The sequence below is a fragment of the Balaenoptera musculus genome, chromosome 13 (assembly GCF_009873245.2).
Source record: "Balaenoptera musculus isolate JJ_BM4_2016_0621 chromosome 13, mBalMus1.pri.v3, whole genome shotgun sequence".
NCBI lineage: Eukaryota > Metazoa > Chordata > Mammalia > Artiodactyla > Balaenopteridae > Balaenoptera > Balaenoptera musculus.
In genome coordinates this window covers 12,697,921-12,722,976 of record NC_045797.1, presented here as the reverse complement: position 1 = coordinate 12,722,976, position 25,056 = coordinate 12,697,921, and the positions used below count along the sequence as shown (strand labels likewise).

General features: G+C 53.2%; 1 protein-coding gene across 6 annotated transcripts in view; it reads left to right on the top strand.

Moving 5' to 3' along the window:
• Positions 1-24,655, top strand: part of PAX8 (paired box 8) — a 56,712-nt gene extending 32,057 nt beyond the window's left edge. Inside the window, exons 4-12 of one of the 6 annotated variants that reach the window (XM_036873535.1) lie at positions 688-885; positions 2,266-2,354; positions 2,637-2,762; positions 3,002-3,177; positions 7,476-7,596; positions 8,135-8,262; positions 15,106-15,207; positions 21,957-22,043; positions 23,504-24,655. In XM_036873535.1, coding sequence (XP_036729430.1) covers positions 688-885; positions 2,266-2,354; positions 2,637-2,762; positions 3,002-3,177; positions 7,476-7,596; positions 8,135-8,262; positions 15,106-15,207; positions 21,957-22,043 — 1,027 coding nt within the window. In that variant the 3' untranslated portion in view covers positions 23,504-24,655. Of the gene's footprint in view, positions 1-684; positions 886-2,265; positions 2,355-2,636; positions 2,763-3,001; positions 3,178-7,475; positions 7,597-8,055; positions 8,263-15,105; positions 15,208-21,956; positions 22,044-23,503 lie in introns of all 6 variants that reach the window. The other 5 variants (XM_036873533.1, XM_036873534.1, XM_036873532.1 and 2 more) reach the window with 5 other exon arrangements.
• Positions 24,656-25,056: the final 401 nt, after the last annotated feature.

The window sequence follows — 25,056 nt, the reverse complement described above, 5'->3', positions numbered from 1 at the left end:
TAGGCTCAGCTTAGGGAGCTGGACGTGGCCAGGGCTCCAGGCCAGACTGGGGTTCCAGAGTCCACGAGGAGCAGCTTCAACTTGAACTGTGTAACCTGATGGAAAACCAGTGGCTGGGGGTATGGGGTGGGGTGGAGGGGTGGAGGGGTTTTATGGAGAACAAAGGTGAAACCAGCAAGACAGGGCAGAGGGCCCAATGACCCCTGCTGGCTTCCTGGGGAGGGAGGGGTAAAACCAGGATGGCCAAGGAGAACAGTAAGTCATGCTTCAGCCAAGAAAAGCTGGACAGAGCAAACCGCCACCGTGAACCTGTATGTACCCGCAGAGCACATGCGTCAAAGTGCCCTTTCTAAGAAGGGAGGTGTTTTGTGCCCCATAAGGTGGCTCCTGCAGGCGCTCAGACGCAGGAGACTGGCCAGAGGGTCGACGGGAAAGAGAGAAGCCAGGTATCCCTGGGCGAGGTCTATCGAAGAGAGTTCTGGTTTGGCAGCGGCATAAACCTACCCATGCAAGGGAAACAGGCAGTGCCGGGAACATCGTGTTGGAGGCCGGCCCTGGGGGCACGATTCACCCCCCCCCAGCCCCTCCCCAGAAGCCTCGGAGGGGAACGAGAGTCTCTGGCTAAGTTCCTGCCCGAAGACCCCACCTGCTTACTGGGTACTTCTTTGGGGTTCTCTATTGGAGTAGGTACTACGAGACTGGCAGCATCCGGCCTGGAGTGATAGGGGGCTCGAAGCCCAAGGTGGCCACCCCCAAGGTGGTGGAGAAGATCGGGGACTACAAGCGGCAGAACCCGACCATGTTTGCCTGGGAGATCCGAGACCGGCTCCTGGCCGAGGGCGTCTGTGACAACGACACTGTGCCCAGTGTCAGCTCCATCAACAGGTGAGAGGGACACCGCAGCCAGGGGCCGGGGAGCCTGGGCTTTGAGGGAATCAGGACGGAGACCTGGCTCGAGTGGAACGGAGCCTGGAAAGGGGCGGCATGGTGAAGAGTCAGGCCGGAAGGGCCCCGGGCCCAGGGCAGGCACCACCCCTCCAGCCTCCTCACTGCCATGGGGCATCCCCACCCTCACCCCTCTCCTCACCGCACCCCGACCTCGCCCCGTCCCCAACCCAGACTGTACTCACTGCAGTCTCCTTCCCCACACAGCACATCCTCTTTCACTCGATAAAAGAAACTTCCTCTTGCATTGATCCTTTCTTGAGCGAGGCACAAGGCGCCCTAACTGGGCCCTCATCCAGGCACCCACTCATTTGTTTAGTCATTCAATCATTCACTCACCACCTCAATCAATCATTCACTTGCTCACTCACTCGTTCATTCACACATACGTCACTCACGTGTAGGCCCTGGGGATGCACAATCCTTCTCCATGTGGCCCTTACAGCCCAGTGGGAAAACAGACACTAATCGAGCCCTAATCAAGTGCCCATGCAAACAACTGTAAGAAATGCAGCTCTAAGTTTGGCTAAGGAGAGAAATATGAGGGTACTGAGCTGGCAGAGGGTGACTTTGTTTAGGGAGGTTCTGAAAAGATGCCTGGAGTAAGAAATAACTAATAAGAGTTAACTAGGTGAAGGGGGGGTGGGGGATGGTGAAAGGAGCTCTGAGACAGCACGTGCAAAGGCCCTGTGGCTAATAGGATCTTATACAAGAAGCTGAAAGAAAGCCAGTAGGTGGAGGGAAGGGGAGTATGAAGTCGGCTGAGGTGGAGATGTGAAGAAAGGCTGAAGTTCAGAGGCTGGTGACCGTGCTACGTATTCTTGCCTCTGACCTAGAAGCAACGCGAAGAACCTTGGCAGATGTTAAGCCCGAGGCTGACTTGCATTTCAGAAAGTCCACTCTGGCTGCAATAGAAAGAAAAGATTAGAAAGGGTCAAGAGCAGAGAGGGGTGGGCCGGTGAGTGACCCTGGAGGGAGAGTTTGGTGGTGGCAGTGAGGGATGCAGAGAGGGATGGATGCTGGAGAGATTTACAAGGTCACACCCACAGAACCTGATGACGGGCTCGATGGAGGAGGGAGGGAGGCAGATGCTGAGCCCCACGTGCATTTCTGCCTTGAGTGACCAGGGGGACTAATCGTGAAATGGGAACACTGGGAAGGACCAGGCGTGAGGAGTAAGGTCTCGGGTTTGAGTGTGGACAGGCTGAGGTTGAGGTGCCTTTAGATACCCAAGTGGGATCTCAAAAAGGCAACTGGATGTGGGGCATCCAGGAGCCCTGTTTTCTTCTCTTCTAAGGGCCTTTCTTGTCTCCCTTACAGAATCATCCGGACCAAAGTGCAGCAACCCTTCAACCTTCCCATGGACGGCTGCGTGGCCGCCAAGTCCCTGAGCCCAGGACACACGCTGAGTGAGTACCGAGGGTCCTGCAGGCACACCCAGCCCCTTGCACACACACACCCATCTGCGTACACACCCAGAGTCACACACAAACACGTCCACACAGGCACACCCAGATGTGTAGACTGAGTCCTTCCCTTGGGACACAGCCTTGCTCTGAAGTATTCAGGGGTGGAACCACCTCAGGCAAGAACCCTGGCACCAGCGGCACCCCTGACCCCTCCACGGTGGCAGCAGGGGCTCTGAGGGGTGTCAGTTCCACGTCCTGACCCTCCGTCTCGCCCCACTGCAGTCCCCAGCTCAGCCGTGACGCCCCCAGAGTCTCCCCAGTCCGATTCTCTGGGTTCAACCTACTCCATCAACGGGCTCCTGGGGATCGCGCAGCCTGGCAGCGACAGCAAGAGGAGACTGGATGACAGTGAGTGTTGTGGGAACCAGAGGGCAGGCTGGGGGGCGCAGGAGGGCGGTTTGCTGAGGCTCTGATGGGACACAAGCCCCCTTCGGCCCAGGAGTTTCGGGCCTGTCTCGAAGCCATCCTGAGGCCCCGGGAGCCTGGTCCTTTCCCTCCCCTGAAGCAAGTGTGCTCCCCAGCTCTGGCCTGGGGGATGGGTGGACGGGCTCCTGAAAGCTTTCTCCCTCCCTGGGGACACGCGCCAGGTGACCAGGACAGCTGTCGGCTGAGCCTTGACTCCCAGAGCAGCGGCAGTGGGCCCCGCAAGCACCTTCGCACGGACGCCTTCAGCCAGCACCACCTTGAGCCGCTTGAGTGCCCCTTTGATCGGCAGCACTACCCAGAGGCCTATGTCTCCCCCAGCCACACCAAAGGCGAGCAGGTGAGGAGCCAGCCGGGCGTGGGAGGTTAGCAGACAGGCCGGGGCGGGGGCGGGGGGGGGCTGGGTAGGGGCGGTGGGGGGTGTTGCTGGAGCAAGGCACGGGCTCTGAAAGCTCCCTAATCAGCCTGCGGTTCTAGAAGCAGCTAGGAGTTCCTTGCTGGGCTCAGGCGCGTGCTTCCTGCAGCTCCAAGGCCGTCACAGGCTTTGTTTCACCAGACGCTAGCTTCTTCCTCCTCATCCTCCCAGCCCTGTTGCCTTCCCTCACCCACAGCCTCTGAGCTTAGGGCAATGCAACCAGCCATGCCATGCCCCTGCCGCGGTGACTTCCCTAGACGGCAGGGTCAGGTCGCACAGCAATAAAGCCACAGCTCCGGCCTCTACAGCGTGCCCTCTACCAGCACCTCCAGCCCCGCCTCGGGCCACTCACGCCTGCCCACCCCTGCGAGCCCTGCTCACGCTCCCCACCACGCCCCTCTTGTTCACACCCCTCTGCCCCAGCACATGGTGTGCCCTCCTCGCACAATGCCTTTCCTCCCACCTCTCCGCCTGGAAAAATACCGCTCGGCCATTATGACTCAGCTCAAGCAGCACCTGGTCCACGAATCCCTCCTTGCTCCTCAGACACGCTTCATCTCGCCCGCGCCCCTGCTTCTGCACGTCCGGGTTGCTGCCCCCCAGAACTCGCGGGGTAGTGTAATCGCCTAGTGGACAGAGATGTAAAGACACAGCAGATTTCTTAAGGACAGGGCAGCATCTCAAAACATCTTCTTTTATCTCCAGCACCTAACATTGTGCCCCTCTTATAACAGACGCTCCATAAAGGTAGATTGAGTGAACGCATTGAGAAATCCAGCACAATAAACTACCAGCTACAAGGGAAGTTTTATTTCCGGTGCTCAGGGCAGGTGAAATGGCTTATCGTGGGTTGGCTTCTGTGAAAAGCTGGCAGAGACATCCAAGGTCTCCCACAGAGCCCAACAAAGACTCCACACCTCTGTCTGAACTTCCAGGCCCGCTGGCCTCTCGGTTCATTATCTTTTATCGACACTGCAGTTGCAGTGTCTCCCTGCCTCACCCCACCTGGTCAACCAGCTGAGGATTCTCCAGGCCGGTGTCTGCTCACCCCTCTCTGCACACGCTGTCATCGGATCCAGGAGTGAGGCGTGCCCGTACATCTTTAAGATCTGAGTAGGCCAATGGTGACGATGCCAATAATCAGCTGAACCGTTGCCAGTGACCGTCTGGGCTGCTGGGCCGATGCCAGCAACGCAGCTGGGCAGGCAATCTGCGTCAGCGATTTTATCAGCCCGGGCTGTAGCAACCAGGAGGGCTGCAGAGAAGGCTGGCCGTCAGCAGACCTGGGGAGAGGGCCCGGGCACTCAGCCGCAAGGCAGCACATGGCTCCCGGGGCAGGGCAGGGCGGGGCGGGGGGGGGAGCCGAATGGGGCCACAGGGGTGGGCCTGCGGGAACCCGCTGTGTGAGACAGAACCTGCACAGCCCAGTGTCCTGGTAGAGTAGAGAAACCCTGCTGCTGAGACCCGCTGGGTCGCAGAGCCATTTCCTGGCTCTGTTCCTGAGCCCCCCAAGGGGCCCTGCTTGATTACAAGGAGCCCGGAGACCCAGCACCAAGCTGGCATATGTACGTGGGGAGTCATGCAATGGAGAGTCTTGAGCCAGAGGGACCGCAGGGCCCACCAAGTCCAGTCTTTCCATTTGTGTGGAGATGACCCAGGGCCAGAGAAGGTAGAGAGGGCTTGGGGAAGCGAATGGCTGTGGAGCTCGGACCTGCCGGCCCTGGTTTCACTCAGATCCGTTCACTTCACCTGCTTTAAATACGATGCTCCTATGTGAGTTCTTATTTGAAGACTGGAAAAAGAGAGCCTGAAAAGCATGGAACTACTCCAACCCCTCACCTTACAGATGAGGAGACAGAGGCTCAGCCGTGTCCATAATTGATTCATTCCCTCCCTCAGCCAATCATCTACTCCCTCATTCATTCCCCTGCTCGGTGGTGAGCGGCAGGGAGAACCCAGCCTGTGCCCGGGGCTCCTTACCTTTCCCGCCCTTGGCGCTGTCAGCATTGCTGGAGGAACACTCCGTGTTCCCTCACTGGGCACAGGAAGGCCCTCTGGCCTAGGGAGCCAGGAGAGAAGCACAGGTCCTCACACCTGACCTCAGGATGGGGCGAAGACATGGCCATCTCTTCCGTAAAGTCAACAAGGGGCAAAGCATTCAACAGAAACGTCCTGTGGCCTCATTTCTGGTTGCTATTTTACCACCAGGCGTAGTTAGGAGTCTGCACAGCCCTTGTTCCTCTATTTTACAAGTGCATCAAGAAGCAGATCAACAGAATGTGAATATTATGAAGACGGAGACTCAAGAATTGGGGAGCCTATGACTCTTCACATAACTCTGAAATAGCTATTTATTGAGCATTTGTGTTACCAAGCATTCTGGGCTAAGCATTTAATGTAGGTATATAAGATCTCATTTAATCCTTAACATCAGCCTTGTGAAGCAGATTCTATTATCCCTGTTATACAGGTGAGAAAGCCAAGGCTCTGAGAGGTCAAGGAGACTAAAGCTACTTGGCTGGTCCTTGCAGATCCAGGGCTCAAACTCACCCAAGTCCTAAAGCATTGTGCCCTCTGCACCCCAATTCAAGTTCAATCCCAGTAAGAAATCCAGTCATCATGGGGACGTTTAAGCCATTCAGTGAAACATCACCAAAATGTCTGACTATATAGGTTGGTTTGTTTTCCACCGAATTGCCTAAATTTTAGAAAGTTATAGGATTTTGAGAAAGTATTTGGTATCAAATCAACGTACCCATAAAGCATTTTAAACTTTTCTTACACTCTCTAGAAATTAGGCATTTTGTTCAATTTCATTAAGCCAGGCCCTAAGCAACTCCATCCTGCCTAGAAGCAGGAAGCCCCCTCGGAAGGCATGGAACCAGAGCGCCATTTAGTCAGTAATTGCTGCTACATGATAATGGTGCCCTTGCGGCCTCCAGAACTGACTGCAGCTTCCAGAAGTGCCTGGCACACAACCAGAAACTGCTGTGGCTCCTTGGAGAGCCCAGCTCGATGCAAATCACTGAAAGCGATTGCCTTTAGAGGAGCCGTTATGCAACCACGGAGCAAGCCTTGATTTCAGTTTTGCACACTAATTCACATAGTGCATTTGTGACGTGTGTGATCTGTGTATGGGGAGCAGGTGTGTGCTGTCTCGTGCCCTGGTGGGAGGGAGTCATGGTGAGGGGTGATGTACCCTTGCCTTTAATTGAACAAGTTCTTCTTGGAGGCCATCTTAGGAGATGGCCTGCTCATGTGAGGGGAGGCCGAGTGAAATCGAAAATGAGGTCATAACTAAGAAAACCCCCAGGTACCTGATAAAGAATTTTTTAAACAAATTAACCCCTATAATCTTCAAGCTGAATGTGCACATTTATATTTGCTTGGATATGGGGCGGGGGGAGAGAAATCCACCTATTCTGCTGGGGTATCGGGTGTGTCATTTTATTGAAGGAGAAAATGCCTGGGTCAGGAACTGCTGTCCTCGATTTAGTCTCTGTCTCATACGCACCTGGGACGTTTACCTCTCTGGACTTCAGGCTCTCGGCATATAAAACAGACGTAATATTGCTCAGCCATGTCACAGGGCTGCTGGGGGCAACGGATCAGGATAACACAGGCAAAACCTAATGTCCGCTCTTTGCAAGTGTAAGAGGTGGTCATGATGTTATCCACTGCAGAGCAGCGGTTGAGAGCATGGGCCCTGGAGCCAGACCCCTGGGGTTTAAATCCTGGCTCTGCCCCCTATGAGAGTGTGGCAAGTTTCTTGACCTCTCTGTGCCTGCATTTTTGATCTGGAGAAGAATAACTTAATGAATGGAGCGAAGCACCCTGAACAGTCTCATGTGCCAACTGCCCCAGCCCTGCATCCTGTTCTCTGTGGGCCCAGACAGGGTGAGGAGACCAGGAAGGAGACCAGCATCCAGGCAGGGCGTGGGCCTTGGAAGGAACTGCTCTGTTCTGTGCCTGGCCTGTGCACCACCAGCCGGCATTGAATTCCGGGGCTGCAGAAGGGAAGGTCCTGAGCCTGGGACTGGGAGAAAAACAGAAGGGCTGTGAGTCAGAGAATAAGAGCCAATTAAGCAGGCTAAGTGGAGTCGAGATTGAGCGGGAAGAGGGGACAGAGGAAGGGAGTGTTTCCTGGGGAGACTGGGCTGTGGGGTTTCTAGGTGGGCCTGCGATCCACGGCCTCTGTGCACTGACTTCTTTTTGTTCGCCAGGGCCTCTACCCGCTGCCCTTGCTCAACAGCGCCCTGGACGACGGGAAGGCCACCCTGACCCCTTCCAATACACCCTTGGGGCGCAACCTCTCGACTCATCAGACCTACCCCGTGGTGGCAGGTACGATGCCCGGAATCTCCTGGGCCATGTGGCCCCAGCTGCCAGGATGGGCTGGAGGGCAGAGCTGGCGGATGGAGAGAAGGAAGGTGTTAACGGCCCTGGGCCTGGAGAGGAGAGGGGGGCTATGCTGGCTGGGCCTCCAGGTGGGTCCAGAGGGTCTCGCCTTCTATCCTCGGCCCCTCTCCTCCGCCTGCCCCTCAGCGCGGGGCACACGCAGCCAGCCGCGTCTACATTCGCAGAGGCAGAACAGGGAGGTAGAGCTGCCCCCTCCCCTCCTCCCGAGACCTGAGGGGCACCGCGTAGCCCCGCCCACCTCCCCCCTCCACGCCCAGCCTCAGGGAGGAGCCCGCCCAGCCGCCCCGCGCCGCCGCACCCCTCCCGCACCTCATGGCTTGGTTTGTGCATGTTCCCACCCCATCATCTCACACCCCTCTCTCCTTGTCTCCCTCCCTCCGGCAGATCCTCATTCACCCTTCGCCATAAAGCAGGAAACCCCCGAGGTGTCCAGTTCTAGCTCCACCCCTTCCTCTTTATCTAGCTCCGCCTTTTTGGATCTGCAGCAAGTCGGCTCCGGGGTCCCAGCCGGTGCCTCGGTCCCGCCCTTCAATGCCTTTCCCCATGCTGCCTCCGTGTACGGGCAGTTCACGGGCCAGGCCCTCCTCTCAGGTACGACAGGGAGGTCCCGGGCTGTGCAGCCATCGTGGGGGGAGGGAGGGGGGGGTCCTCAGGGCCGGACGCCGGTCCCCTGCTGTGGGTCCAGCCCCCTCTCTGGCCCCCAGTCCTCTCCACCATCACCCCCATCTCCTGATTCCTCCGGCAACTTTTGGAGGTGCCAAGATGTGCCCCTTCCGAGCCTGCAGAGTCAGGCCGTCGGGGTGGCAGGCACTCTGGGGGTGCCCGGCAGATTTCCAGAACCTCCACCCAAGGCCCCATGGAAAAACAGGGACCCTAAGGCCAGGAGCCAGGCTCGGGAAAGCCCTGAACACTTGGTCTGGGTAAAAAATACAAAAGAAGGAAAAAAGAAAACTTTGGGGGGAGAAAGGCATTGGCTTCGGGAGCCAAATTCTGGATCAAATTTCTAAAGACAGAGGGTAAAAGCCCCAGCTGGGCCTCCAGAGGGTAACTCTCCTGTGCCCGCTTAAGAGTGTCACCCTCGGAGGACACGCAAGCTGAGTGACTCACCAACCCAGGAGAGGGGGGATCAGGGACCTCCCACCAGGGACCTCATCCAACTCAAAACACGTAAAGCTGGAAGCACCTTAGGGGCATCTGGAGCAAATCTCTCCTTACACTGATGGGCGACAGGCCCAGAGAAAAGGGCCTGGCCGAGGCCCCTGAATAGGACCGTGGTGAGGGCTCCGCCTGCACGCACCGTGTGGGTCAGACCCCAGCAGAGCTGGATCTCCCTGGCAGAAGGACATCAGCCCGTCTAGCCAGGGTCTGAGCAGTGGCTGAAAAAGTCAGAGGTGTTTGGCTTGGGCAGGGAGAAGGCCTGAGGTGGAGTGAGGGGTAGGGATGGGGGGCAGAGACCCATCACAGTCTTCAGGTATCTGAAGGGCTGCCACAGAGATGAAACTCTTTCAGATGTGGGTCCAAGGCACTGAACCAGGACCCACGGGGGAAGCCAGGGGTGGGCCAGCCCTTCTGGACCAGTGGTTTTCAAACTTGCTGGACCTCGCAGCACTCTCCTGAAATGAAACCTTTGACAGAAGCCAGGTATCCAAACCAGACAAATGAAGAACTGCTCTGTCTGAAGTAGGGGCTCTGCCCACGGAAAGCCCTTGGACTTGAAAATCACTGCACCAAAAGAACCAGACCTCTGCCCGTCCAGAGGGACCGCACGGTCCTCTTATTCAAGTTCATTGACCCTTTCTTGTAACTGTCTGTATGTTTTATGTCTGTCTGGCACCTAGGATTTTTTTTTTCCTCTGTGCATCCCTGCGTCTAATGAGGGAGGTCCTCTTGGAAGAGGTGGGCACAGGGGCAAAGGATTCATAAAGGAAGCCCAGTGTGTGGGCAGAGAGGCAATGTGTAAGGGTCTGAAGCAAGGAGGAAAGTGTTGACTCAGTGCAGAATTTCAAAAGAGGGTGAAGTCAGCGGAGATGGGTCATTTGTTTTGACCAAAGTGATTAAAGAAGAAAACTCTGTGAGCTGAGTGAAGTGATGTCAGCCAGAGAAAATGGGATGGGGAGGGAAGGGAGGGGGGGAAACAGAAGAGACTCACATCCACTGTGGGGTGGACCGGCCCAGTCACCGGGCAAGACTGCCTGCCTTGTGCACGTGGTGGGCCGGGGCCAGGAGGGCAGGGATGAGGCAGGTAAGGGATGAGGGTGTGGGTGAAACATGCGGTGATGAGGAGCAGTTCTTCACTTACCGTGGGAGCTGTGGAGAGGCTTGGCGGGACCAGCCAGAGAGGAGCGGGAAGGACAGAGGGCAGTGGGAAACAGATATATCAGAGCACAGACCTGGGTGGTGGTGTGAAGTGTGGTTGGAACAGCACGGTGCAAAGTCCCTGCCCCAAAGCTCCCACACTCTGTCCCCTCCCTGCCACCCTTTTAGGGCTTCAAGCGCCCCCAGCCACCATGCGATCACATCAGGGGTGATGCTTCCAGCTTCTGTGCGCTCTTAGTTTAATGGACGTGCCCTCTCTCCGAGCCAGCTGCAGGACTGGGAGGTCATGCCCCCATGGGGCAAAGCAGTGGTCAGCAGACACCCAGTGGTCATTTAGACAGCTGGCCCCCGGAGCCAGGCCCAGGTGAGGCCGATGTGCAGGGTGTGACCCCCGTGAAGTCTGTGGAGCCCAGCCTGAGGGCTGAAGAGGCACCCCTCCCCCCCGCCCAGAGGCAGGGGCTCTGAGAAGGCAGTGGCCAGGCCTGGCGGGGCTGGGTCCAGGAGGTTGCCAAGAACAGGAGGCAAGTCAAGGCCGCAGTTCACAGAGCTAGGCCCGCCCCATGGGTCAGGCACAAGGCCCATGATGGCAGTATCCGTGCTGAGCCCACGGGTTGGCCTGGAGCTCCTGAAAGAGTGTCCCCCCACCCCTGCCGCCTCTGGTCAAGATTGGACCTAAATACTTCCCACGTGGCTGAGCCACAGTGAGCGGACTGGGGGGACACGGCAGAGAGAAAGCAGCTTAGGAGGGGAATGATCTGGGAGTTCCCTGGAAGTCCAATGGTTAGGGCTTAGCTCTTTCACTGCCGTGGGCCCAGGTTCAATCCCTGGTTGGGGAACTAAGATCCCGCAAGCCATGAAGCGCAGCCAAAAAAAAAAAAAAAAAGAGGGGAATGATCTCAAGAGTCTGGGGACTGGCAACCTATTCAAAGGAGGAAGAGATGAGCTTGAAAAAAAGGAAAGGATGCCCCAGTCTGGGGTCCCCGCACACTGGCCGAGAGCAGTACTGAGGCTGTCCTTGTCCTGGCTGTTCCAGGGCTGAGTCCCGCTCAGCTGATGAGAAAGCCCTGACTTCGGTTTTATCATCAAAGAGCCCCGTTACCCGCCTCCATCCTTTTGTGCAAAATTATATTTAATCCTGCCAAAGAGATTTCTGGATTGCCATAAATTCTCCTTGCTATCAGAGCAAGATAAGGAGTTGAAAAGAGGTCACATAGAGGGCAGACATCAAAGGGAGTGGATAAAATGGTCTGAAATCACCTCTACCCTCAGAATTCCTCCAAGTTCTGGCTCTGATCCTGGCCTCTACCGATATTTAGAACATTTATCAGTATTTCTGGGGTGCTAGTGTTCTCTTCTAAAACCCCATTTCCCAGCCAGTCAACGTAGACCTGTGTCTGTGTCAGCTTCTTAAAAAGAGGACTATATTGGAAGTATATTTGAGTGCAGAGGAGATGGAATTACAAACCAAAGATAAACTTGTGGTGAAGAGCCTTAAAAATCAATTAAGTCCATAAAATAGGCTGTGAAAGAGTGCCTCCACCTTCTGGCTTCTGTGGTTTCATTTCTAAGAAGGTTGCAAAGTTCTTGGCTTTGGGAGAAAACCACATATTTAAGGAATTGAAGCAGAGTCTTGTGAGACTGGTGGGAAAATTGATGGTACGGAGTCTGGGTGAAGGCCGTCCTGAAGACTGTCTCAGCAGGCTTTTCAAGGGGGCCAGGCTTCAGGGGAGGAAGCCTTCAGGAGTTTGCTCCAGCATCTGATTCAGAAACCTCCGTCCCACTGGGAGAAAGTTAGATGACTAAGGGGAGACGAAGATTAAAAATCTCAGAATACAGGGGAGTGAGGCTGGTGAATTCAGTTTCCCAAAGAGCAGTTTGGGAGCTCGTTCTCGTGGGATGGGACCCATGGGGGCAACTGTGACTAAATTAAATTGTGGCTTAAGGGGAGCTTGTGCCCTGGTGCTCTGCCCACTGAGCTGCAAAGCTCAAGAAGCAGCAGGACCAGGTGATGGAAAGGGACAGGATAAGAGTAGAATGAAGGGGAACGTGGGACCACAGGGCTCCAGGGCCGGAAAGAGCTCTGTAGAGCACCTAGGCCAGCCCTAGCCAATAGGTGGCCTGAGAGCCAAGATATACCACCAACCCCAATCACAGCAGACACAGATGCAGCCTCAGAATCCTTCTCAACACAATGCACCAGGAAGCCCCATACCAATCAGTCAAATATTAATTAAGGTGAGCCCAATTTCTAATCTTTCATCTAGCCTAGCTCCTCATGAGACAGACGGGAAGGTACGGGTCAGGAAAATTAAGTACTTTGTTCCTCAGCCACAATCTGGACCTAGATGTCTGTCTGTCTGTCTGTCTCTGTCTCTGTCTCTGTCTCTCTCTGTCTCTCTCTGTCTCTCTCTGTCTCTCTCTCTCTCTCTCTCTCTCTCTCTCTCTCGGAAGTAGGGAGGGAAGAGGAAAAGGAAAAGGCATCAGGCCTGAATTAGCCACCACCCTCTTCCATCACTCTCCTACTCATGTCACGTACACCCTGTGTCCTCATCCTGCCCACACAGGCTTCATGTCACTCCTTGCCTCTCATGGGCTCTGGTACCTGACCAGGGGCTTCATCCAGGGGTCCAAGGGGCTGAGTCTGAGAGCTGATCGTATTGCAGTCTTTTTCGAAGAAAGATCAGATTTTCCCTTGGTATATCTTCTGCCTACTTCTCCCTCTCCTTCTAAATATACTAAAATTTCCCTTTCCTCAGCTGTGTGGCCAAGCCCTCATTTGTTCAGGCCTGTGTCAAGTGAACTGAACCCATCTGTCGAACTCCAGTGGGTTCCTTTCTGTTTGGTCCAGCACCGACCACTGCTGGACATTATACTCAAACAAATTAGGAAATTAGAGGGTGTTGTTCATTTTTACCAAAACATTCACACAGTATTAAATAATGAACCAATGGCTCCTTTCCAACAGGATGTATTCTATAAGGTTTCCCCTGACATGTAACAATTTATAGAATGTGTCCATTGCACGAATCAGTGTTCATCTGTGGCATGAAACCTTAGCTCTGAATTATGCTGATAATATTCTGGTAATAGTAATAAGGTATGTAAGCCCACTCTTATTTTGTATCCCATTTTGCATGTGAAGAAACTGAGGCTTGGGGTATGTAGGTGGCTGGTCTAGGGCACTTGGAAAATTAGTTGTAGAAGCGGAATGAGGGCCAAAGTCCTCTGGTTCCTAGACCCTTCCCTCCAGAGGAAGGGCAGAAGTCCTGTAGGCCTGGTCTTGTTTGTTGATCCCCCCCAGACTTGGACTTGGCTCCAGTGCCCATCCCAGTCTATCCCCATCTTGACTTAGCACCTAGCCTTGCTAATTTAGCATTCTTGCTTACTGCTGTATCCCCAAGTGCTTTGAAAAGTGCCTAGGATATCAGAGTTACTCAATCAGTATTTGTCAAATGAATGAACTGTCTTCAGGGAATCTCTAGAAATAGAGGTAAGGAGGGAGTTACTGCTGTACTGACAACTTACAGGGTTCCATGCGAGGTACCTTCCCTTCCATTGTTACTAGGCACCCCCTGAAGGGCCCGACATATGAAGGACCTCGGGGGGACGGATGGGAGGAAAGTTGGACAAACAGTGCCATGGAGGGGGTGGACTTGGTAAGTTGGTTGACAGAGGCTCACAGGGAGCCTATGTAAGTCCTAGGAGAGAAGGTAGCCCCCAGTGTGGAAAAGGTAAAGGCATTCTGGTAATGGTGATAATCTAACACAGAGGTTCTCATTCAGAGGTGATTTTTGCCCCCCTGGGGACATATGACAATATCTGGAGACATTTTGGGTTGTCACACTGGTTGGGAACTGCTACTGGCATCTAGTGGGTAGACCCAACATCCTATAATGCACAGGACAGTCCCTCACAGAGAATTATCTCTTCCCAAGTGTCAGTAGGTCTGAGGTTCAGAAACCTTGTAAACATCACCAAGAACTAGGACGACCAAATAATTTCATCATTCAAACTGGGGCATTTTGAGAGTGGAATGGGCGTTATTCATAAATATGCTGGGACAGTGTTCATGACCTGGGCAGAACAGGATGTCTTGTCACCTGGCCAAGAATCCTTGGATGAGGCAGAATCTCATGGGCCTGCAGGACATGGGGCAATGGAAGAAGGGACAAGGGTGAAGCATTGTGGTTGTTGGCACGTGGTGTAGATGGAGAGAAACTCAGCAGGTCAGGTGGGGTCTCCAGAATGGGAAGGTTTGACTACCTGACGTAGAAGAGAGGCAAAGCCAGGGAAATCAGGACTTCACAGAGCAGCCTCTGTGTCACCAAGGCCAGAGTATTACCCACAAATTATAGATAAACAAAGAGAGAGATGGTTCTTTTCAGGAATGGCATGGACAGATGTCAGTGGTTCACGGGCATGTGTAAACACTGTCTGTCAGCCCACATCTCCTTTCCAGGTCAGGAAAAGGCAATATGTTTCACGTCTCTTGCAGTTCTGATAGGCTGTATCCACCTGAAAGGCCAGGTCCAGTAGCAGGAACCTCCCTCTGGCTCAGCGGCAAAGAGTGCAGTGATTGATTAGCAATATCTGCCACAGGTTTGAAAAAGGAGAGTGATGGGCCAACAGGCCACACCTTTGCCATCCCTTCATAGGGCCTTGTTCCTGGTTCTCCTCGGAGCTGGAGATGTGAGCTTTGAGTCCAGTGGCCTCTTAACATATTTATTTAGGTCAAGCTGTGCCGGCTGCTATGTGGATGCCATGGGAGACCACAGAGACCCAGAAGACATAGCCCTCAGCCTCCCTCCAGTACCATGACATCTTTATGGATGAATGAGATTTGTGTGAATAAAATCATTGGAGAACAGGGAGCAATAGAGGACTGCAGTTACCAGGACACCCTGCATGGTGGAGCCTGTGGTCTGGTCAAGGCCAGCCGAGGAGAGAGGAGCCTGGGCTCAGAGGAGGAGGAGGGCGGGGGAGGAAGTGGGTTTGGAGAATGACTTGGGAGAGAGCGGGAATGGCAGAGGGAAGGCTTGCTGAGCCTCAGGGGAGCCAGACAGTGAGTACAGGAGCCCACAATGGCCCACCTGATGACACGTTGCTGTATTTTTCCAGGGCGAGAGATGGTGGGGCCCACGCTGCCTGGATACCCACCTCACATCCCCGCCAGTGGACAGGGCAGCTATGCCTCTTCTGCCATCGCAGGCATGGTGGCAGGTAAGGGGAGGGGCTGGGCAGGAGGGGAAGCATTGCAAAGAAGAAGTGGTGGCCCCAGGTGGAGCAAGAGGGGACGAGAGGTGAGCTGTGTGCCCCTCACATAGGCTTCCCGAAGGGCAAGGAAGGATAGACTGAGAGGTGCATCTTCTTATAAATGCCTGGAGAAAAGACTTCAGTGCAGTCCTGGCTCCGTAACTCTCTCCAGCTCAGCCCCCTTCTTCCCGGATGCTCCTGTATTACCCACCGTGATGAAAAGGGAGGGGCTGAGACAGACTGGTGTTCAAATCGGAACTCTGCCATTTCTTCCAGTGATTCAGTGAGCCTTGATGGAGAAGCTGCTGGGGGCCATTGAAACACTGTGAGCTAAACCTAAGCCTAGCCTATGAGCAACCCGTGGTCTCCCAGTTATTTAACTCTGGTGAATCCCAGTTTACCATTTCTGTAAAATCTGAGTCTGCATGGTGTTGGTGATGTTGGTGATGAAGATGGTTGAAATACATCCTTCTTCACACCTCACGCTCACTCAACCCTGCACGGGCAGGACCCGTGGCCTGAGAACTCCAAAGGTACTATAAAGTGTGAGATGAGCTGGGAGTACTTCTCCATCATCACTTGGACTGTCCTGGAATCCTCCCTGCCAGTCATTGGGGTCTCTTTGTCCACCAGTGTGGTCATCACCCAGCAGTGACCCGGGGTATCAAGGTTTGGACAAGTGAGGACAATGAGAGTTTCTCTGGGCGAGTCTCAATCTTTCAGGAAATATATAGGAAGGACCCCAGGATGGATAGGGTAGAATAGAGCCATTTGCACTGCCCAGAGAGGCCTGAGGACCTGGAGCTTCTGGAAGGGGCTCTGATCAATCAGGGCATCTGTGACCTTCCTGCCAGCCCTGGACCAGCCTCTCTGGCTCTGACTCCAGAGACTCAAGGCATTCACCCAGGCCTGTTTCCCTCCCCCACTGGCAGGGGTTATTCTTTACCAGCCACCCACTCGGGTGCCCTGTTCGAGGCAGGTGGGCTGGGCTTTCCTGGGCAGAGGGAGGGGAGGGAGGAGTGCAGGAGGGAAGGAGGCTCTGCTCTCCCTGGGAACCCGCTGAGCTGGCACTTGTTGCTGCTTGGTTGCCCTGGCGATGTGCTTAATGCAGCGTTGAAAATACAGAATACTGACTCCTCTCTCCCTCCTGGCCCCAGACCCCCTCCCTCCCTCCCTTCCTCTTCTGGAGCGTGAAATGAGATTGGTCCAGATAAAAAAGGAAAAGATTTGGTTATTTTTTTAAGAGTGTGGATAATGGGGCCTCTCAATCAAAATCCCGGGCTCCAGTCGGCTCCCCCCCATTCCCCTTCCAACCTCTCCACCTTTCCCTGCCGCCTGCTTAGAGGAGGAGGAGGAGACATAAAGCACAGGGCTTTTCTCTTAATTATGGATCATTCCCGGGGGCAGGCCCAGGGCAAGGGGTTCCTGGGGCCCAGAGTCTGACCTGTGAGGTAGCTGGAAGGCTTGGGCCTCTCATCAAAGGCCCCCAGGTTGTTTCCATAAAGACCTCACCCTGAGTGGGTGTTGTGGAAAAAAAAAAAATAACACAAGTACAGCATGGACTGCAAAGTGAATTCCGAGAGGGGGCTTGCCTGACAAGGTGGATGGGCTCCCAGTAAGTTACATGCAAATCAGTTTTCAGAAAATGCAATGTTATTTAAATGCGTCCCTGGTTCCTAATAACTCCATGGTGCAAATGAACTCTTAAGGAATTTTTTTGTAGAAAAAGTATTCGTGTCCATCTCTTACCAGTGGTTACAATCTCCTAGTTGACTGAAGCGAGATTCCTTCCATTAAAATCAAACCTTCTTTGAGTACCTACTGTGTGCTAGGTACATACAAAATGCTCAAAGCAAGGCATACCAATGACATTCTTCAATCAATTGTGGAAGGAAGGAAGAGATCATTTGTCAGGCACTTTCTGTGTGCCTGGCCATTCATAGGTAGACGTTTATTTCTCATTTAATCCTCACCATAAGACTGGGAAGCTGGTGTGATCTTAGTTTTATGTAGATAAGGAAACAAGCATAGGAAAGCGAAGTAGTGTGCTCGGGGTCATAACCATACTAAGTGGCTGGGTTGTTCAAACACAGTTTTTTTGATTTCAAATCTAGCATTCTTTCAAATCTAGCGTAGTACACCACACTGCTTCCCACCATACCAGAAATAATGGCATGTGTTATAGGAGAGCGACATAGGAACCAGATCAGGGCACAGATTTCCCTTATCCATTCATCTTTTGTTGTGTCTTCTAATTGTTGTTGCTGTTGTTCCTATCTCACTGATACAGTTAATGACCCTCTAACCAGTTCTGGAGCTGCACCCACAGCTCCGATAGATGGATCCATCCATCCATCTCTCCATCTTTCCATCCATTCATCTTTACACACATTTTTACATACATCCGTGTCTCTTCTCATCTATTCTTCCATCCTTCTATCATTCATCCTTCTATTCATCCTTCCTTCATCCATCTTTCCTTCCATCCATCCATCCATCCACCCATCCATCTACCCATCCTTCTATCCATCCATCCATTCTTCTATCCTTCCATCACCCATCCTTCCTTCCATCCATCTATCCATCCACCTTTCCATTCATCCATCCATCCTTCTATCCATCCTTCCATACATCTTTTCACGTATTCATTCTTTCATCTATCCGTTATCCACCCTTTCAACCATCCTTGCATCCTACCATCCATTCACCACTTTTCACTTAACAAATAGTGGTTGAGAATCTATGGTTTGGGATGCTGGGGATATAGCAGTGAACAAGACAGGTCCCTCTATTTATGGAGCCGACAGCCTAATAGTGGAGAAAGAAGTGTAGTAAAAAAGTCAGTGAATGAATAAACAGGATAATTTCAGATAGTGATAAGCACTGGGAAGACAATAAAATGGGATGATGTAATAAAGAGTTACAGGGAGAGAAGGTAACTACTTTAGATTGGGTGATCAGGAGAGGCCTCTCTGAGAAGGTGTTCAAAGTGGTCAGCCAAGTGATAAACTGGGGCAGACCGACCCCAGCCCAAAAGAACAGCAAGTGCAAAGGCCCCAAGGCAGGAACTAGTTTAGCATGATCACACAAAGAAAGAGGGTGAACTATCCAAGAACAGTGAGTGAGTGGGAAAAGCACTACAGAATGAAGAGATGTTGTTTGTGGATGGGTCGAATTTTAAAACTACTCAGGCCACTGGGGAAACAAATTGTAGACAGTCAAAAGAGGAAGCACAGAGACCAACTGACCAATTGAACGACAGTTGCAGTAGTTCATACAGGACATAACAGTGGTGTGGGCCATGGAGGTAGCAGGGAAGGAGGAGAACAGAGACACTGAGGATGTATTTTGGTGGTAGAGCCAACAGCACTTACTAGTGAATTGGCTGTAGGGGTTCAATGACAGGGGAAACAAGGATGAGTCCCTGGTTTGGGGCTTGGGAAACAGCATGGATGGTGGTGACAAGTATATATGTGGGAGGTTAGAAGAGGAAGAGGTAGAGTATTTGGCATGTGGAAGTCAAGAGTTCTATTGGGCCATATTAGGATTGAGACACCGCCTAGATAACCAGTTTAATACATCAGTAGGCACATGATGTGTGTCTGAAGTCAGAAAAGAATCCTGACTAGGGCATAAATTTCAGCCATTGTACCAAGCTGTTATTTAATGCCAAGGGATTACACAAGATCACTATAAAGAGAATGTGAATGGAAAATCACAGAAGGCTCACAAATGAAGCCCTGGGATTCTTCAACATTCAGAGACATAGCAGAGAAGGAACGAGCAAGGCCAGTGAGTCGGAAAGGCCCTTGGGTTAGGAGGCAAACCAGGAGAATTGGCATCATGAAACCCAAAAGCATGGAGGGAGTGATGAACTGAATCAAAGTCGGCTAAGAGGTTGAGGGGGGTGATGGACACGGAAGTGACCACTGGAGTGATCGGGGTAGAGGTTGTGGAGATTTGAAGAGATCAGCATTGGCCTGATTGGAGGGGGATGAGGAGGTGAGGGCAGAGACCATGGAGCAGAGAAGGGCTGGTAGCTGGCAAGGAATGTGGGGTAAGAAGAGGATTTTTAAAAGAGAAGATGGCAGAGCATGTATGCTGGCTAAGGGAGTGATGAATTGGAAAGGGAGACGTTGATGAAGAGTAAGGAGAAGGGATAAACTGTAGGGACCAAATCCTCAGAAAGGGGAGTGAGGCAGGATGCAGAGCAAAGAGGATGGGTTGGCCTTTCATGGGTGCAGGGACATTTCATCTGCTTTGGCTGCAGGTGGGTTGACAGATCTGATGGTGGGAGGATGCTGCACCCAGGGGGTGTACCACCTCCTGAGCCCCGTACCCTACTCCAACTTCTAAGTGACCGAAGCAGATAGGTACTCTGTAAGTGTGTGTTGGATAAGTGAATAAGTGAGTGAGTGAATGCACGAAGAAGTAACACAGCAAGAGGGCAAACACATTGGATTTTAGACCTCTCTTCCTGTCCTTTGGAGCCACTGAGGTTGGCATTGGGTGAGGTGGGATCAAAGCCCGAGGGCGTTGTGGGCAGCCAACGTAGAATCGGCTTCTTCCAGGGTGCGCTGAACCCAGCAGTAAGCAGGACAGGTCGCATTGTGAATACAAGAAAAAGTACTGGGGGCTAGGGTCCTAGCAGGCTCTAAGGGAGCATGTGGCCTTGGGCAAATGTCCCTCTCTGGGCAGCATATTCTTCATTTGTGAAATGAATGGTTGGATGAGATCATTTCTTTTTTTTTTTTTTTTTTTTTACTATCTTTATTTAATTAAAAAAAATTTTTTTTGATGTGACCATTTTTAAAGTCTTTATTGAATTTGTTACAATATTGCTTCTGTTTTATGTTTTGGTTTTTTTTCCACGAGGCATGTGGAATGCTAGCTCCCCGACCAGGGATCAAACCCACACTCCCTGCATTGGAAGGCGAAGACTTAATCACTGGACCGCCAGGGAAATCCCTGGATGAGATCATTTCTTAGTTTCTGCCTTTCTATATTTATCCCTTTGCTTTTTTTCCCCTCCCTTCTTATACATGTATTTGTTGTGAGTCTGACCTGTGTTAGACTTAGTCCCCGCCCCTAAGGAACTTCCTGTTACTACTGCCTATCGCTGACTCCCTGGACAAGGACCCAGTAACCTTCCTCTGCTTCAGGCTCTTCCCCCTCGCTTCCGTTCCTGCTGTGCAATTACCTTCTTCTCTGGCAGAGAAGCAGCCCCTACTGACTCCAGCTCAGGCTTTAACACTGGTTGGATGACTGGTGTGAGGCTCTACTGGGCTTTATTTTAACACCTACCTAATGGGAAAATCATAAAAGCTGGCATTTCTTGACTGCTTCTTATATTCCAAGCATGGTGCTCATAAGCATTTGACGTGTGTTATCAAATTGAATCCTCACCAAAACCCCATGAGATAGGGACAATAACCTGCCCCATTTTACAGATGAGGAAACCAAGGCTCAGAGGGGTTCAGTGACTTGTCCAAGGTTGCACAGCTAGGGAGTGGAGCATGGAGATTTGGCTCCAGGCAGGCCAGCTCCAGAGCCAGGCGGCTTCGAGCCTCTCTTCCAGACTCTGGGAAGGAGATCAGGAAGGAACCACAGAAAGCACGAGGCTCACAACAGCAGATCAGATTCTGGAAGGTGGTGTGGATTCACCGGAGCTCAGGGTTGGCGGGAACCTGGCTTTGTGGATGAAATCGTCTGCTAAGTACATAAATGGAGGATCTGGAATTTCAAGTTAAGAGCCCTCAGGTCAACTTCTGCTCTGCCATTTCCCAACTGTGTGATTTCAGGCCCCCTACTCACTCGTGCTATACTCCAATTTCCTCTTCTGTAAATTGGCGCTACTGATGAGCACTTCATCGGAAGGTTATGAGTATAAAGGGGCTTACTGTGTGGGAAAGTGTTTTGCCAACTTTACGCTCCGTCCCAAGCCCCAGCAGTAATTGTGGTGGTCTGCTTTGTTATTTAAGGGAATTCTTAAGTAATTTTTTTGATAAGTAATTCCTTCGGTGAAGCCAAGAATCCACTCGCAGAAAGAGGTGATCTGATTTGCTTTGTGTAAATCGTGCACTGAATTTGCTTGCAGTGGCAGATTTGAAATGAGACAAGCATCTCTATGGAGCAAGTCCCAGGACACAGATGCCTTCCCCTCTCCTTCCCTTCATCCTCAGCAACCCCCCACCACCACCAACCACACGCCCCTCCCTAACAAACCATATTTAGGGAGGCTACAAAGCTTATCCTTACTGAGTCCTTCCATGACCCCTAACCCCTCTCACTCCCATTGGCCCTTCCTGGAAAGACCTTTTTTACAGAAGGTCCAGGCAGCAGCAGAAGTGGTTAGAACCTGGGCCCTGGTCACAGCACAGCTTCCAAATTCCACCAAACCCTCCAGCTGTGTGAGCTTCTGCAGATCCCCAAGCCTCTGTTTCCTCATCTGGAAAATGGGCACAATACTAACATCTACCTCCTGGGGTTCCTGTGAGGGCTGATCTTGATGGGGCAGTACCTCCAGTCCCTGATGGAAAAGGCACTGCCCCAAATGATGCAGACTGAGGGGCCCCCGAAGGACTGATGGAGGAGGACTTGCTCGATGCCAGCCCTGCAGACCCTGGTCCCCCATCCCTGCAGACCCTTGTCCCCCATCCCCAGCCTTCCATTGGTGCGTCCACCTCATGGGTCTCTCACCTGTGTGCCTCCCACAGGAAGCGAATACTCTGGCAACGCCTATGGCCACACCCCCTACTCCTCCTACAGCGAGGCCTGGCGCTTCCCCAACTCCAGCTTGCTGAGTAAGTTGCCTCTGGGGCCGCCCAGGCCCTCTGCTCTGCGGGGCGGGTTGGGGTGCAAGGCTGAGCCAAAAGTTGTCTGAGCCCTGGGAGGCCCCAGTTAGATGGAGGGCCCGGGAAGACAGGTGTTTTCTGTAATCCAAGCAGATAGAGGGAAGGCAGGGTACCAGGTTGCCTGGGAGAAGAGGCAGAAGGAAGAGAGACTTCCGTGCCTCACTCTCTCTCTTCTCCATCCCAAGGCCATGTCTATTAAATCTTTGTTTTGTGTAAGATTCAGGGCTCAGGCTTTGGGAGGGCAGTGGTGAGTGGACTCCAGAAAAGTCTTGGAGGGGGACTCCCTGCCTTCAGGGACTTAGAGTTCCACAGCTGCAGACGCTGTCGCAGGGGCGCCCCGCGGGAGTGCCAGCTGCCCTTCTGCTGGGGAGCACCCTGATTGCAAACAATGCCATCCTGTTGCCCGCATTAACCATCTAAGCGACTCAGAAATACTCACGATTCAGCACCAGGGCCCTTACGCAGAAATCCTCTGTTCCACCACATTCCCGTTATTTGGCTTGAGATATGGACAGCCTTCGGGATCGAGAAACAGAGAGTGAGCTGTGGGGCTGCTCATCAGTCCCTGTCTCCCCCTGGGCCTGGGCTGGGTAGAGAAGCTTTTCAGGAAACCAGGCCCCTTAATGGGGAACGTGAGGGGTCCCACTGGAGTCTCCGTGAGGGATGGCCTTAAGGGTCTCGGAGCAAACCTGAACCGGACAGAAGCCGCAGTGCAGTACGGCCAACCGCAAGGGCGCCGTCGCAAGCCTGGTAGGACCGTCCATTCCCAAGACGCCCCCTCTCCTCCTGTTACCTCCTGATGTTCCAGAAATGACTAGGAGGCTGGCTGAGCTGGGTTCTGTTTGCCAGATAAGTTCAAGCCACCCTTCTGTTCAGTTTAGCCGGAAAGGCTGAGGGCCTTGAGACATGCCCTTCCCATGGAACTTTCCCGGGCTGCCCATCCTGCAGGTGTGCAGAGCTGCCCGGTGCAGGCCCTCAAATGTGCATCCCCCTTGACCAGTCAGGACCCAATCCCCCTGCTTCCCAAGAAGAAGATCCTCTGACCTCGCACCTTTTGGGCAAGGCTGGGGAAAACCCCAGTGATCTCCCCGTGTGTACTTGGTTCTTCAGGGTTCCAAATGTAACTGCTCTCTCTTGCCCTCTCCCTGACACAAGGGTGTTGAAGGTCAAAGGAGTCATGGGGGGAGGGGCAAGAAGCCACTGTTCTCCTTCTGGCCAGAAACTCAAAGGTGAGGCCAGAGGAGGAGGAAATAGGGCCAGAGAGGAGTTAATCTTTGATGATCAGATAGGCCCGAGGGATCAATGATTAACTTGTGCTGTCTTAAGGGTTGGCAGAGGCAGGGAGAGGCTGTGGTGCAGTTTCCCCTTCTGACCAGCAGTGTTGTTGTTCTTTTTTCGAACGTGTCCAGGTTCCCCGTATTATTACAGTTCCACATCAAGGCCAAGCGCGCCACCTACCACTGCCGCGGCCTTTGACCATCTGTAGTTGCCATGGGGACAGTGGGAGCGACTGATCAACAGGAGGACTCGGCCTGGGACGGGCCCCAGAGAGTCACACAAAGGAATCTTTATTTATTACATGAAAAATAACCACAAATCCAGCATCACGGCTCCCTCCCTGTGTGGTTGATTTAATGAACCATGAGAGACCGGACGACGTTGGAGAAGACCACACTGTCCTCCAGGACTCCTTAATGAGGGGCAGGAGTCCCAGGGGGACAGAACCGTCCCATTCCAAAGAGACAAAATTGGAGGAGAAATGGGGAGAGAAGAGGGGACAGCCAGAGGCTTGAGAGGGATGGCACATGGGGCCCACGACGGGGTCAGGGGCACACAGAGGCACCTTTGTGGCTCCATCACCGACACGCTCTAGCAGCCGTGGGCTGTAAGCGCTTCCGTCCAGCCCACAAGCCACAGCGGGTGCGAAGGCTCTCCCGCACCGCCGTCCTGAGAGGCACCACCTTCTCTGCGCAGCTTGCTTGGCTTTTCCTGCCCCTCCCACTCGGCCACAGGCTGAACACTGGGTCCAGCCAACCAGGAACTCCACCCGGAGGTCAAGGTGGTCATCCGCCTTCCTTTTACCTGCTGCTGTGAACGTAGGAGCTCCATCCCAGGTGCTCCCCGCCATGGAACCACCCCTTGGCAGCCAGACCTCAGCCTGGCTGAGCCTATTACAGCTTGAGACAGACATTCCAAAGCCCCCGGGCTCCTGGGGGTGGGGTGCAGCCCTGCCCAGGGCAGAGCCAGGCACAATGGCCGGGGACCCGCCTCCCCCTCCCAACAGCCCTGCCAAGCCCACGGCTACCCGAGAGACCCTAAGACAACCCCCCCAAAGCCAGCCATGGCGGTTTCCTCTCTGGCTCCCACCGTTCCTGCCCTCCCCTCCCCAGGCCTGACTGTAAATACTGTAAATGAGGCTCTGCTTGAGTCACGCTGCCCTTTTCCTCTCAGTGAACTGTCTCCCTGCCATGTTGGGCTTCTCCCCTTGACGCTTCTTTCTTTTTTTTAAAGACAACCCACCATTGCCACATGACTCAATAAACCATTACTCTTGGTCTCCAGCTTTGGGGTTGGCTGGGGAAGGAGGCACCCCAGGACTCGGTTTTCTCCAGAGAACCTCAGAGCCCAGTGGCCAACGAACTCACTTTGGGGCCGGGCATTGAAAGGACCACGAATGCCCAAGAGAGAGAGCCCCTGACTTAGCATTCGCCCTCTGCCCCAAAGAGATGTTCAGCACCGGGCAAATCACGTATCCCAAGCTTTGATTGTGCCAACTCTGAGTAAATGCGAGCATGAAATAAGCACGTGGCGCAGTGCCTGGCCAACCACAGACTCCCCACAGGTAGTTGCTGTTGTTATTAACAGGAAGGCAGAGAATCAGCCAGGAAGGTTGGTGGCAGATCCGGGAACAAGGTCTACACTGGAGGCCACATAAACAGCTCTTAGGATCCCTGAGGTGTGA